General features: G+C 48.4%; 2 protein-coding genes across 2 annotated transcripts; both read left to right on the forward strand.

The window, feature by feature from the left end:
- Positions 1-5,729: 5,729 nt before the first annotated feature.
- LOC139540718 (submandibular gland secretory Glx-rich protein CA-like) lies at positions 5,730-6,416 on the forward strand. The gene has a single exon (XM_071344628.1). The coding sequence runs from the start codon at positions 5,730-5,732 to the stop codon at positions 6,414-6,416; it is 687 nt and encodes a 228-aa protein (XP_071200729.1).
- Positions 6,417-8,453: 2,037 nt separating this feature from the next.
- Positions 8,454-10,201, forward strand: LOC139540724 (trichohyalin-like). Its single transcript, XM_071344641.1, has 3 exons — positions 8,454-9,244; positions 9,375-9,915; positions 9,992-10,201. Exons 1-3 carry the CDS (start codon positions 8,454-8,456, stop codon positions 10,199-10,201), a joined length of 1,542 nt encoding a protein of 513 aa, XP_071200742.1.
- Positions 10,202-13,529: the final 3,328 nt, after the last annotated feature.

The following is a 13,529-nucleotide window of genomic DNA, read 5'->3' on the forward strand; positions in this document are numbered from 1 at the left end:
CAGTGATGATGTATCCTCCATCTCTCTATAGCTGTCCACTGTAGAGATGATGCATCCTCCACCTCTCTATAGCTGTCCACTGTAGAGATGATGCATCCTCCATCTCTCTATAGCTGTCCACTGAAGAGAGGATGTATCCTCCATCTCTCTATAGCTGTCCACTGTAGAGATGATGTATCCTCCAACTCTCTATAGCTGTCCACTGTAGAGAGGATGTATCCTCCATCTCTCTATAGCTGTCCACTGTAGAGATGATGTATCCTCCATCTCTCTATAGCTGTCCACTGTGGAGATGATGCATCCTCCATCTCTCTATAGCTGTCCACTGTAGAGACCAGTGATGATGTATCCTCCATCTCTCTATAGCTGTCCACTGTGGAGATGATGTATCCTCCATCTCTCTATAGCTGTCCACTGTAGAGACCAGTGATGATGTATCCTCCATCTCTCTATAGCTGTCCACTGTAGAGATGATGCATCCTCCACCTCTCTATAGCTGTCCACTGTAGAGATGATGCATCCTCCATCTCTCTATAGCTGTCCACTGTAGAGATGATGTATCCTCCATCTCTCTATAGCTGTCCACTGTAGAGAGGATGTATCCTCCATCTCTCTATAGCTGTCCACTGTAGAGATGATGTATCCTCCAACTCTCTATAGCTGTCCACTGTAGAGATGATGCATCCTCCATCTCTCTATAGCTGTCCACTGTAGAGATGATGTATCCTCCATCTCTCTATAGCTGTCCACTGAAGAGAGGATGTATCCTCCATCTCTCTATAGCTGTCCACTGTAGAGATGATGTATCCTCCATCTCTCTATAGCTGTCCACTGTAGAGACCAGTGATGATGTATCCTCCATCTCTCTATAGCTGTCCACTGTAGAGAGGATGTATCCTCCATCTCTCTATAGCTGTCCACTGTAGAGATGATGTATCCTCCAACTCTCTATAGCTGTCCACTGTAGAGATGATGCATCCTCCATCTCTCTATAGCTGTCCACTGTAGAGATGATGTATCCTCCATCTCTCTATAGCTGTCCACTGAAGAGAGGATGTATCCTCCATCTCTCTATAGCTGTCCACTGTAGAGATGATGTATCCTCCATCTCTCTATAGCTTTCCACTGTAGAGAGGATGTATCCTCCATCTCTCTATAGCTGTCCACTGTAGAGATGATGTATCCTCCATCTCTCTATAGCTGTCCACTGTAGAGATGATGTATCCTCCATCTCTCTATAGCTGTCCACTGTAGAGATGATGTATCCTGCATCTCTCTATAGCTGTCCACTGTAGAGATGATGTATCCTCCATCTCTCTATAGCTGTCCACTGTAGAGATGATGTATCCTCCAACTCTCTATAGCTGTCCACTGTAGAGAGGATGTATCCTCCATCTCTCTATAGCTGTCCACTGTAGAGATGATGTATCCTGCATCTCTCTATAGCTGTCCACTGTAGAGAGGATGTATCCTCCATCTCTCTATAGCTGTCCACTGTAGAGATGATGTATCCTCCATCTCTCTATAGCTGTCCACTGTGGAGATGATGCATCCTCCATCTCTCTATAGCTGTCCACTGTAGAGACCAGTGATGATGTATCCTCCATCTCTCTATAGCTGTCCACTGTAGAGATGATGTATCCTCCATCTCTCTATAGCTGTCCACTGTAGAGATGATGCATCCTCCATCTCTCTATAGCTGTCCACTGTAGAGATGATGCATCCTCCATCTCTCTATAGCTGTCCACTGTAGAGATGATGTATCCTCCATCTCTCTATAGCTGTCCACTGTAGAGATGATGTATCCTCCATCTCTCTATAGCTGTCCACTGTAGAGAGGATGTATCCTCCATCTCTCTATAGCTGTCCACTGTAGAGATGATGTATCCTCCATCTCTCTATAGCTGTCCACTGTAGAGAGGATGTATCCTCCATCTCTCTATAGCTGTCCACTGTAGAGATGATGTATCCTCCATCTCTCTATAGCTGTCCACTGTAGAGATGATGTATCCTCCATCTCTCTATAGCTGTCCACTGTAGAGATGATGCATCCTCCATCTCTCTATAGCTGTCCACTGTAGAGAGGATGTATCCTCCATCTCTATATAGCTGTCCACTGTAGAGATGATGTATCCTCCATCTCTCTATAGCTGTCCACTGTAGAGAGGATGTATCCTCCATCTCTCTATAGCTGTCCACTGTAGAGATGATGCATCCTCCATCTCTCTATAGCTGTCCACTGTAGAGATTATGCATCCTCCATCTCTCTATAGCTGTCCACTGTAGAGATGATGCATCCTCCATCTCTCTATAGCTGTCCACTGTAGAGATGATGTATCCTCCATCTCTCTATAGCTGTCCACTGTAGAGATGATGCATCCTCCATCTCTCTATAGCTGTCCACTGTAGAGATGATGCATCCTCCATCTCTCTATAGCTGTCCACTGTAGAGATTATGCATCCTCCATCTCTCTATAGCTGTCCACTGTAGAGATGATGCATCCTCCATCTCTCTATAGCTGTCCACTGTAGAGATGATGTATCCTGCATCTCTCTATAGCTGTCCACTGTAGAGAGGATGTATCCTCCATCTATCTATAGCTGTCCACTGTAGAGATGATGTATCCTCCATCTCTCTATAGCTGTCCACTGTAGAGAGGATGTATCCTCCATCTATCTATAGCTGTCCACTGTAGAGATGATGTATCCTCCATCTCTCTATAGCTGTCCACTGTAGAGATGATGTATCCTCCATCTCTCTATAGCTGTCCACTGTAGAGATGATGTATCCTCCATCTCTCTATAGCTGTCCACTGTAGAGATGATGTATCCTCCATCTCTCTATAGCTGTCCACTGTAGAGATGATGTATCCTCCATCTCTCTATAGCTGTCCACTGTAGAGATGATGTATCCTCCATCTCTCTATAGCTGTCCACTGTAGAGATGATGTATCCTCCAACTCTCTATAGCTGTCCACTGTAGAGAGGATGTATCCTCCATCTCTCTATAGCTGTCCACTGTGGAGATGATGCATCCTCCATCTCTCTATAGCTGTCCACTGTAGAGACCAGTGATGATGTATCCTGCATCTCTCTATAGCTGTCCACTGTAGAGATGATGTATCCTCTATCTCTCTATAGCTGTCCACTGTAGAGATGATGTATCCTCCATCTCTCTATAGCTGTCCACTGTAGAGATTATGTATCCTCCATCTCTCTATAGCTGTCCACTGTAGAGATGATGTATCCTGCATCTCTCTATAGCTGTCCACTGTAGAGATGATGTATCCTCCATCTCTCTATAGCTGTCCACTGTAGAGAGGATGTATCCTCCATCTCTCTATAGCTGTCCACTGTAGAGATGATGTATCCTCCATCTCTCTATAGCTGTCCACTGTAGAGATGATGTATCCTCCATCTCTCTATAGCTGTCCACTGTAGAGAGGATGTATCCTCCATCTCTCTATAGCTGTCCACTGTAGAGATGATGTATCCTCCATCTCTCTATAGCTGTCCACTGTAGAGAGGATGTCTCCTATATCTCTCTATAGCTGTCCACTGTAGAGATGATGTATCCTGCATCTCTCTATAGCTGTCCACTGTAGAGATGATGTATCCTCCATCTCTCTATAGCTGTCCACTGTAGAGATGATGTATCCTGCATCTCTCTATAGCTGTCCACTGTAGAGATGATGTATCCTCCATCTCTCTATAGCTGTCCACTGTAGAGATGATGTATCCTCCATCTCTCTATAGCTGTCCACTGTAGAGATGATGCATCCTCCATCTCTCTATAGCTGTCCACTGTAGAGACCAGTGATGATGTATCCTGCATCTCTCTATAGCTGTCCACTGTAGAGATGATGTCTCCTCCATCTCTCTATAGCTGTCCACTGTAGAGATGATGTATCCTCCATCTCTCTATAGCTGTCCACTGTAGAGAGGATGTATCCTCCATCTCTCTATAGCTGTCCACTGTAGAGATGATGTATCCTCCATCTCTCTATAGCTGTCCACTGTGGAGATGATGCATCCTCCATCTCTCTATAGCTGTCCACTGTAGAGAGGATGTATCCTCCATCTCTCTATAGCTGTCCACTGTAGTGATGATGTATCCTCCATCTCTCTATAGCTGTCCACTGTAGAGATGATGTCTCCTCTATCTCTCTATAGCTGTCCACTGTAGAGAGGATGTCTCCTCTATCTCTCTATAGCTGTCCACTGTAGAGAGGATGTATCCTCCATCTCTCTATAGCTGTCCACTGTAGTGATGATGCATCCTCCATCTCTCTATAGCTGTCCACTGTAGAGAGGATGTATCCTCCATCTCTCTATAGCTGTCCACTGTAGAGAGGATGTCTCCTCTATCTCTCTATAGCTGTCCACTGTAGAGAGGATGTCTCCTCTATCTCTCTATAGCTGTCCACTGTAGAGAGGATGTATCCTCCATCTCTCTATAGCTGTCCACTGTAGTGATGATGCATCCTCCATCTCTCTATAGCTGTCCACTGTAGAGAGGATGTATCCTCCATCTCTCTATAGCTGTCCACTGTAGAGAGGATGTCTCCTCTATCTCTCTATAGCTGTCCACTGTAGAGAGGATGTATCCTCCATCTCTCTATAGCTGTCCACTGTAGTGATGATGCATCCTCCATCTCTCTATAGCTGTCCACTGTAGAGACCAGTGATGATGTATCCTGCATCTCTCTATAGCTGTCCACTGTAGAGAGGATGTATCCTCCATCTCTCTATAGCTGTCCACTGTAGAGAGGATGTATCCTCCATCTCTCTATAGCTGTCCACTGTAGAGATGATGTATCCTCCATCTCTCTATAGCTGTCCACTGTAGAGATGATGCATCCTCCACCTCTCTATAGCTGTCCACTGTAGAGATGATGTATCCTCCATCTCTCTATAGCTGTCCACTGTAGAGAGGATGTCTCCTCTATCTCTCTATAGTTGTCCACTGTAGAGATGATGCATCCTCCATCTCTCTATAGCTGTCCACTGTAGAGATGATGTATCCTCCATCTCTCTATAGCTGTCCACTGTAGAGAGGATGTATCCTCCATCTCTCTATAGCTGTCCACTGCAGAGATGATGTATCCTCCATCTCTCTATAGCTGTCCACTGTAGAGATGATGTCTCCTCCATCTCTCTATAGCTGTCCACTGTAGAGAGGATGTATCCTCCATCTCTCTATAGTAATGAGGTGGTACAGAGAGGGACAGCTCAGCCCTGTGTGTGTGTGTGTGTGTGTGTGTGTGTGTGTGTGTGTGTGTGTGTGTGTGTGTGTGTGTGTGTGTGTGTGTGTGTGTGTGTGTGTGTGTGTGTGTGTGTGTGTGTGTGTGTGTGTGTGTTAAAACAGAGATAGGTTTACAGCAGATCAGTGTTAGAAGGGTTGTTAGTCTGAAATGCAGAACCCACAGTTGGAAAAGCAAAGCGTATTTAAATGATTCTGTTGGTCTGTTAGTATCTTATAATAACACACACAGCCAGTCTAACACATGACCACTACACAGTATACAGGTTGGTAACCGTAGATTTTGCGCCTGAAGGCCTGACACACATTTCCCTCTCTCTCCTCCAAATGACATCTTCCCCCGACACTAGTGAGATGGGATGTGTGTACAGGGAGAGGCAACCCTGATGCTCGCCGTTCATTTGGGATTCAGCACGTGAATCAGAAAGCCTGAACTCAACTCTCCCATCCATGGATGTGTTACTGTATGTGGAACAACAGAGACCAGGGTAGAGAGTCAGCCCAAGACAGACGAGAACCAACAGAGACCAGGGTAGAGAGTCAACCCAAGACTGACGAGAACAGCAGAGAACCAACAGAGACCAGGGTAGAGAGTCAGCCCAAGACTGACGAGAACAGCAGAGAACCGACAGAGACAAGGGTAGAGAGTCAGCCCAAGACAGACGAGAACAGCAGAGAACCAACAGAGACCAGGGTAGAGAGTCAGCCCAAGACAGACGAGAACAGCAGAGAACCAACAGAGACCAGGGTAGAGAGTCAGCCCAAGACAGACGAGAACAGCAGAGAACCAACAGAGACCAGGGTAGAGAGTCAACCCAAGACAGACGAGAACCAACAGAGAACCAACAGAGACCAGGGTAGAGAGTCAGCCCAAGACAGACGAGAACAGCAGAGAACCAACAGAGACCAGGGTAGAGAGTCAGCCCAAGACAGACGAGAACCAACAGAGACCAGGGTAGAGAGTCAGCCCAAGACAGACGAGAACAGCAGAGAACCAACAGAGACCAGGGTAGAGAGTCAGCCCAAGAGAGACGAGAACAGCAGAGAACCAACAGAGACCAGGGTAGAGAGTCAACCCAAGACAGACGAGAACAGCAGAGACCAGGTAGAGAGTCAGCCCAAGACAGACGAGAACCAACAGAGACCAGGGTAGAGAGTCAGCCCAAGACAGACGAGAACAGCAGAGAACCAACAGAGACCAGGGTAGAGAGTCAGCCCAAGACAGACGAGAACCAACAGAGACCAGGGTAGAGAGTCAACCCAAGACTGACGAGAACAGCAGAGAACCGACAGAGACAAGGGTAGAGAGTCAGCCCAAGACAGACGAGAACAGCAGAGAACCAACAGAGACCAGGGTAGAGAGTCAGCCCAAGACAGACGAGAACAGCAGAGAACCAACAGAGACCAGGGTAGAGAGTCAACCCAAGACAGACGAGAACCAACAGAGAACCAACAGAGACCAGGGTAGAGAGTCAGCCCAAGACAGACGAGAACAGCAGAGAACCAACAGAGACCAGGGTAGAGAGTCAGCCCAAGACAGACGAGAACAGCAGAGAACCAACAGAGACCAGGGTAGAGAGTCAGCCCAAGACAGACGAGAACAGCAGAGAACCAACAGAGACCAGGGTAGAGAGTCAGCCCAAGACAGACGAGAACCAACAGAGACCAGGGTAGAGAGTCAGCCCAAGACAGACGAGAACAGCAGAGAACCAACAGAGACCAGGGTAGAGAGTCAGCCCAAGAGAGACGAGAACAGCAGAGAACCAACAGAGACCAGGGTAGAGAGTCAACCCAAGACAGACGAGAACAGCAGAGACCAGGTAGAGAGTCAGCCCAAGACAGACGAGAACCAACAGAGACCAGGGTAGAGAGTCAGCCCAAGACTGACGAGAACAGCAGAGAACCAACAGAGACCAGGGTAGAGAGTCAGCCCAAGACAGACGAGAACAGCAGAGAACCAACAGAGACCAGGGTAGAGAGTCAGCCCAAGACAGACGAGAACAGCAGAGAACCAACAGAGACCAGGGTAGAGAGTCAGCCCAAGACAGACGAGAACCAACAGAGACCAGGGTAGAGAGTCAACCCAAGACAGACGAGAACCAATAGAGAACCAACAGAGACCAGGGTAGAGAGTCAACCCAAGACAGACGAGAACCAATAGAGAACCAACAGAGACCAGGGTAGAGAGTCAACCCAAGACAGACGAGAACCAATAGAGAACCAACAGAGACCAGGGTAGAGAGTCAACCCAAGACAGACGAGAACCAATAGAGAACCAACAGAGACCAGGGTAGAGAGTCAACCCAAGACAGACGAGAACCAATAGAGAACCAACAGAGACCAGGGTAGAGAGTCAACCCAAGACAGACGAGAACCAATAGAGAACCAACATAGAAACTGTAACGGACGCATTGAGTGCAGCAGCACGGCAAGTAATCAGGCTTTTCAGATTACCACTGTAATGATCTGCACACTAAACCATCTGTGTTAACTAACCACAATCAAGATGTATGTGATAACTGCTATGTATTACACTGTATCCGTTTACCCAGTAATCACAGGTATTACTGCAGACATGAACGCTACATTACATTAACGTTCCAGGGGTGTGTTCCCCATTAGGACTAGCTAGATCTGTGGGGTTGATAGCTCTCTCTGTGTGTGTGTGTGTGTGTGTGTGTGTGTGTGTGTGTGTGTGTGTGTGTGTGTGTGTGTGTGTGTGTGTGTGTGTGTGTGTGTGTGTGTGTGTGTGTGTGTGTGTGTGTGTGTGTGTGTGTGTGTGTGTGTGTGTGTGTGTGTGTGTGTGTGTGTTAAAACAGAGATAGGTTTACAGCAGATCAGTGTTAGAAGGGTTGTTAGTCTGAAATGCAGAACCCACAGTTGGAAAAGCAAAGCGTATTTAAATGATTCTGTTGGTCTGTTAGTATCTTATAATAACACACACAGCCAGTCTAACACATGACCACTACACAGTATACAGTTTGGTAACCGTAGATTTTGCGCCTGAAGGCCTGACACACATTTCCCTCTCTCTCCTCCAAATGACATCTTCCCCCGACACTAGTGAGATGGGATGTGTGTACAGGGAGAGGCATTGGGCCTCAACCCTGATGCTCGCCGTTCATTTGGGATTCAGCACGTGAATCAGAAAGCCTGAACTCAACTCTCCCATCCATGGATGTGTTACTGTATGTGGAACAACAGAGACCAGGGTAGAGAGTCAGCCCATGACAGACGAGAACCAACAGAGACCAGGGTAGAGAGTCAACCCAAGACTGACGAGAACAGCAGAGAACCAACAGAGACCAGGGTAGAGAGTCAGCCCAAGACTGACGAGAACAGCAGAGAACCGACAGAGACAAGGGTAGAGAGTCAGCCCAAGACAGACGAGAACAGCAGAGAACCAACAGAGACCAGGGTAGAGAGTCAGCCCAAGACAGACGAGAACAGCAGAGAACCAACAGAGACCAGGGTAGAGAGTCAGCCCAAGACAGACGAGAACAGCAGAGAACCAACAGAGACCAGGGTAGAGAGTCAACCCAAGACAGACGAGAACCAACAGAGAACCAACAGAGACCAGGGTAGAGAGTCAGCCCAAGACAGACGAGAACAGCAGAGAACCAACAGAGACCAGGGTAGAGAGTCAGCCCAAGACAGACGAGAACAGCAGAGAACCAACAGAGACCAGGGTAGAGAGTCAGCCCAAGACAGACGAGAACAGCAGAGAACCAACAGAGACCAGGGTAGAGAGTCAGCCCAAGACAGACGAGAACCAACAGAGACCAGGGTAGAGAGTCAGCCCAAGACAGACGAGAACAGCAGAGAACCAACAGAGACCAGGGTAGAGAGTCAGCCCAAGAGAGACGAGAACAGCAGAGAACCAACAGAGACCAGGGTAGAGAGTCAACCCAAGACAGACGAGAACAGCAGAGACCAGGTAGAGAGTCAGCCCAAGACAGACGAGAACCAACAGAGACCAGGGTAGAGAGTCAGCCCAAGACAGACGAGAACAGCAGAGAACCAACAGAGACCAGGGTAGAGAGTCAGCCCAAGACAGACGAGAACCAACAGAGACCAGGGTAGAGAGTCAACCCAAGACTGACGAGAACAGCAGAGAACCGACAGAGACAAGGGTAGAGAGTCAGCCCAAGACAGACGAGAACAGCAGAGAACCAACAGAGACCAGGGTAGAGAGTCAGCCCAAGACAGACGAGAACAGCAGAGAACCAACAGAGACCAGGGTAGAGAGTCAACCCAAGACAGACGAGAACCAACAGAGAACCAACAGAGACCAGGGTAGAGAGTCAGCCCAAGACAGACGAGAACAGCAGAGAACCAACAGAGACCAGGGTAGAGAGTCAGCCCAAGACAGACGAGAACAGCAGAGAACCAACAGAGACCAGGGTAGAGAGTCAGCCCAAGACAGACGAGAACAGCAGAGAACCAACAGAGACCAGGGTAGAGAGTCAGCCCAAGACAGACGAGAACCAACAGAGACCAGGGTAGAGAGTCAGCCCAAGACAGACGAGAACAGCAGAGAACCAACAGAGACCAGGGTAGAGAGTCAGCCCAAGAGAGACGAGAACAGCAGAGAACCAACAGAGACCAGGGTAGAGAGTCAACCCAAGACAGACGAGAACAGCAGAGACCAGGTAGAGAGTCAGCCCAAGACAGACGAGAACCAACAGAGACCAGGGTAGAGAGTCAGCCCAAGACTGACGAGAACAGCAGAGAACCAACAGAGACCAGGGTAGAGAGTCAGCCCAAGACAGACGAGAACAGCAGAGAACCAACAGAGACCAGGGTAGAGAGTCAGCCCAAGACAGACGAGAACAGCAGAGAACCAACAGAGACCAGGGTAGAGAGTCAGCCCAAGACAGACGAGAACCAACAGAGACCAGGGTAGAGAGTCAACCCAAGACAGACGAGACCCAATAGAGAACCAACAGAGACCAGGGTAGAGAGTCAACCCAAGACAGACGAGAACCAATAGAGAACCAACAGAGACCAGGGTAGAGAGTCAACCCAAGACAGACGAGAACCAATAGAGAACCAACAGAGACCAGGGTAGAGAGTCAACCCAAGACAGACGAGAACCAATAGAGAACCAACATAGAAACTGTAACGGACGCATTGAGTGCAGCAGCACGGCAAGTAATCAGGCTTTTCAGATTACCACTGTAATGATCTGCACACTAAACCATCTGTGTTAACTAACCACAATCAAGATGTATGTGATAACTGCTATGTATTACACTGTATCCGTTTACCCAGTAATCACAGGTATTACTGCAGACATGAACGCTACATTACATTAACGTTCCAGGGGTGTGTTCCCCATTAGGACTAGCTAGATCTGTGGGGTTGATAGCTCTCTCTGTGTGTGTGTGTGTGTGTGTGTGTGTGTGTGTGTGTGTGTGTGTGTGTGTGTGTGTGTGTGTGTGTGTGTGTGTGTGTGTGTGTGTGTGTGTGTGTGTGTGTGTGTGTGTGTGTGTGTGTGTGTGTGTGTGTGTGTGTGTGTGTGTGTGTGTGTGTGTGTGTGTGTTTGTGTGTGGCTCTGCTGGTTGTAACAGGGTAGGCAGCAGAGCAGCTAATATCCTCCATATGAATGTCCTGCAGAGCTACATATGAGCCCTCCTTACTCTGCTGCACTGGGCTACAGTAAGGTGGCTCTGAACACAACCCACTGAACACAACCCACTGAACACAACCCACTGAACACACCCACTGAACACAACCCACTGAACACAACCCACTGAACACAACCCACTACACTGCCACTGAACACAACCCACTGAACACAACCCACTGAACACAACCCACTGAACACAACCCCACTGACCACAAACCACTGATACTGAAGCCGGCCTTCTATGGTGTCACTGAGGAGGGCATCTACATTGAGGGTGAACAACCCAGGCTCTTGAGTTCTGTATTCCTGCTGGTTATCCTTCCTCCCTGGCACCTAAACCTTGGAGAGAAATGGTCATTTCCCAGGTAGAATTCAGTCCCTTAAATGGCAAGGACCAAAGTAATTATGGCTGTGGCCCTTGAAGAGTGGAGCTGTTTACCCTTCAACTACAGTCTTGAGTTGTCCAGGCTACAGCCTGGATATTAACCCTGGGAACAGAAATGAGGTTTCAAGTCCCAGTTAAGGTCACTCATCATGCAAACCACCTCTGCAACACCAGCCTACGTTTGGCAATGGATAATCCCCTTTGAGAGTGTTTGTCAATGTCCTTGACGCCACTTTGCAGCTTTCAAGTTGTAATTGAATTAGGAAGTAGTTGGCATGTTAAAGTGCAGCAGAGAGGGGTCAGGGTAAACACACTTGTCCTTTAATCCGTCCTGTGTGTTTCAACTACGTCAAACCCACGTTGGTTTTATGACCTGTATACAGCTCTGGGTGCTCTGTGGTGGCGAGGAAAGGCTTGAGTTACGACGGGTTGGTTGGTTTATCTTGAGGGTGAGATAGAAAGAGATGGGCAGATGGAAGAGAGGAAAAGAGATGGATGAAGAGATAGAGGTGGATTGGAAACAGAAAGATTGAGAGAAAGGGGAGATAGCTAGCTGGAGGTTGGGAGAGAGAATCTGAGTAGGTAATAATCAATCAAATGTATTTATAAAGCCCTTTTTACATCAGCCAATGTCACAAAGTGCTATACAGAAACCCAGCCTAAAACACCAAATAGCAAGCAATGCAGATGTAGAAGCACGGTGGCTAGGAAAAACTCCCTAGAAAGGCAGGAACCTAGGAAGAAACCTAGAGAGGAACCAGGCTCTGTAGGGTGGCCAGTCCTCTTCGGTTGGAGATTATAAGAGTACATGGCCAAGATGTTCAAATGTTCATAGATGACCAGCAGGGTCAAATAATAATAATCACAGTGGTTGTAGAGGGTGGAACAGGTCAGCACCTCAGGAGTAAATGTCAGTTGGCTTTTCATAGCCGATCATTCAGAGTTAGAGACAACAGGTGCGGTAGAGAGAGAGGGTCGAAAACAGCAGGTCTGGGACAGGTAGCACGTCCAGTGAACAGGTCAGGGTTCCATAGCCGCAGGCAGAACAGTTGAAACTGGAGCAGCAGCACGGCCAGGTGGACTGGGGACAGCAAGGAGTCATCATGCCAGGTAGTCCTGACGCATGGTCCTAGGGCTCAGGTCCTCCGAGAGAAGAGAGAGAAAGAGAATTAGAGGGAGCATACTTAAATTCACACAGGACACCGGATAAGACAGGAGAAATACTCCAGATATAACAGACTGACTCTAGCCCCCCGACACATAAACTACTGCAGCATAATTACTGGAGGCTGAGACAGGAGGGATCGGGGTCAAATACCCCGGGACAGGGCCAACCAGGCAGGATATAACAGTTTGGGGTCACTGAAAATGTATAGAACCTCTCACTGTCACACTCACTCTCTGCTGATATAAACATCAACCACCATGAGACTGAACTGGAGGGGGAAAACAGAAACAAGCTCTGTGTCACCCTATTCTCAGAGCACTACCTTTGATCAGAGCCACATATGGTCTCTCTCTCTCTCTCTACCACTTTCCCTCACCACATCCCTCTCTCTCTCTCTATCTCTCCCTCACCACATCCCTCTCTCTCTCTCTCCCTCTCTCTCCCTCACCACATCCCTCTCTCTCTCTCTATCTCTCCCTCACCACATCCCTCTCTCTCTCTCTCTCTCTCTCCCTCACCACATCCCTCTCTCTCTCTCTCCCTCTCTCTCCCTCACCAAATCCCTCTCTCTCTCTCTCCCTCTCTCCCTCACCACATCCCTCTCTCTCTCTCTCCCTCTCTCTCCCTCACCACATCTCTCTCTCCCTCTCTCCCTCACCACATCCCTCTCTCTCTCTCTATCTCTCTCCCTCTCTCCCTCTCACCACATCCCTCTTTATCTCTCTCTCTCCCTCTCTCCCTCACCACATCCCTCTCTCTCTCTCACTCTCCCTCACCACATCCCTCTCTCTCCCTCTCTCTCTCTCCCTCACCACATCCCTCTCTCTCTCTCTCTCCCTCACCACATCCCTCTCTCTCACTCTCCCTCACCAGATCCCTCTCTCTCTCTATCTCTCTCTCTCACTTTGCCTCACCACATCCCTCTCTCTCTCTATCTCTCTCTACCACTCTCCCTCACCACATCCCTCTCTCTCTCCCTCTCCCTCACCACATCCCTCTCTCTCTCCCTCTCCCTCTCCCTCACCACATCCCTTTCTCTCTCACCCTCCCTCACCACATCTCTCTCTCTCTCACTCTCCCT

This window comes from Salvelinus alpinus, chromosome 2 (genome assembly GCF_045679555.1).
Source record: "Salvelinus alpinus chromosome 2, SLU_Salpinus.1, whole genome shotgun sequence".
In the NCBI taxonomy this organism is placed as follows: Eukaryota; Metazoa; Chordata; class Actinopteri; order Salmoniformes; family Salmonidae; genus Salvelinus; species Salvelinus alpinus.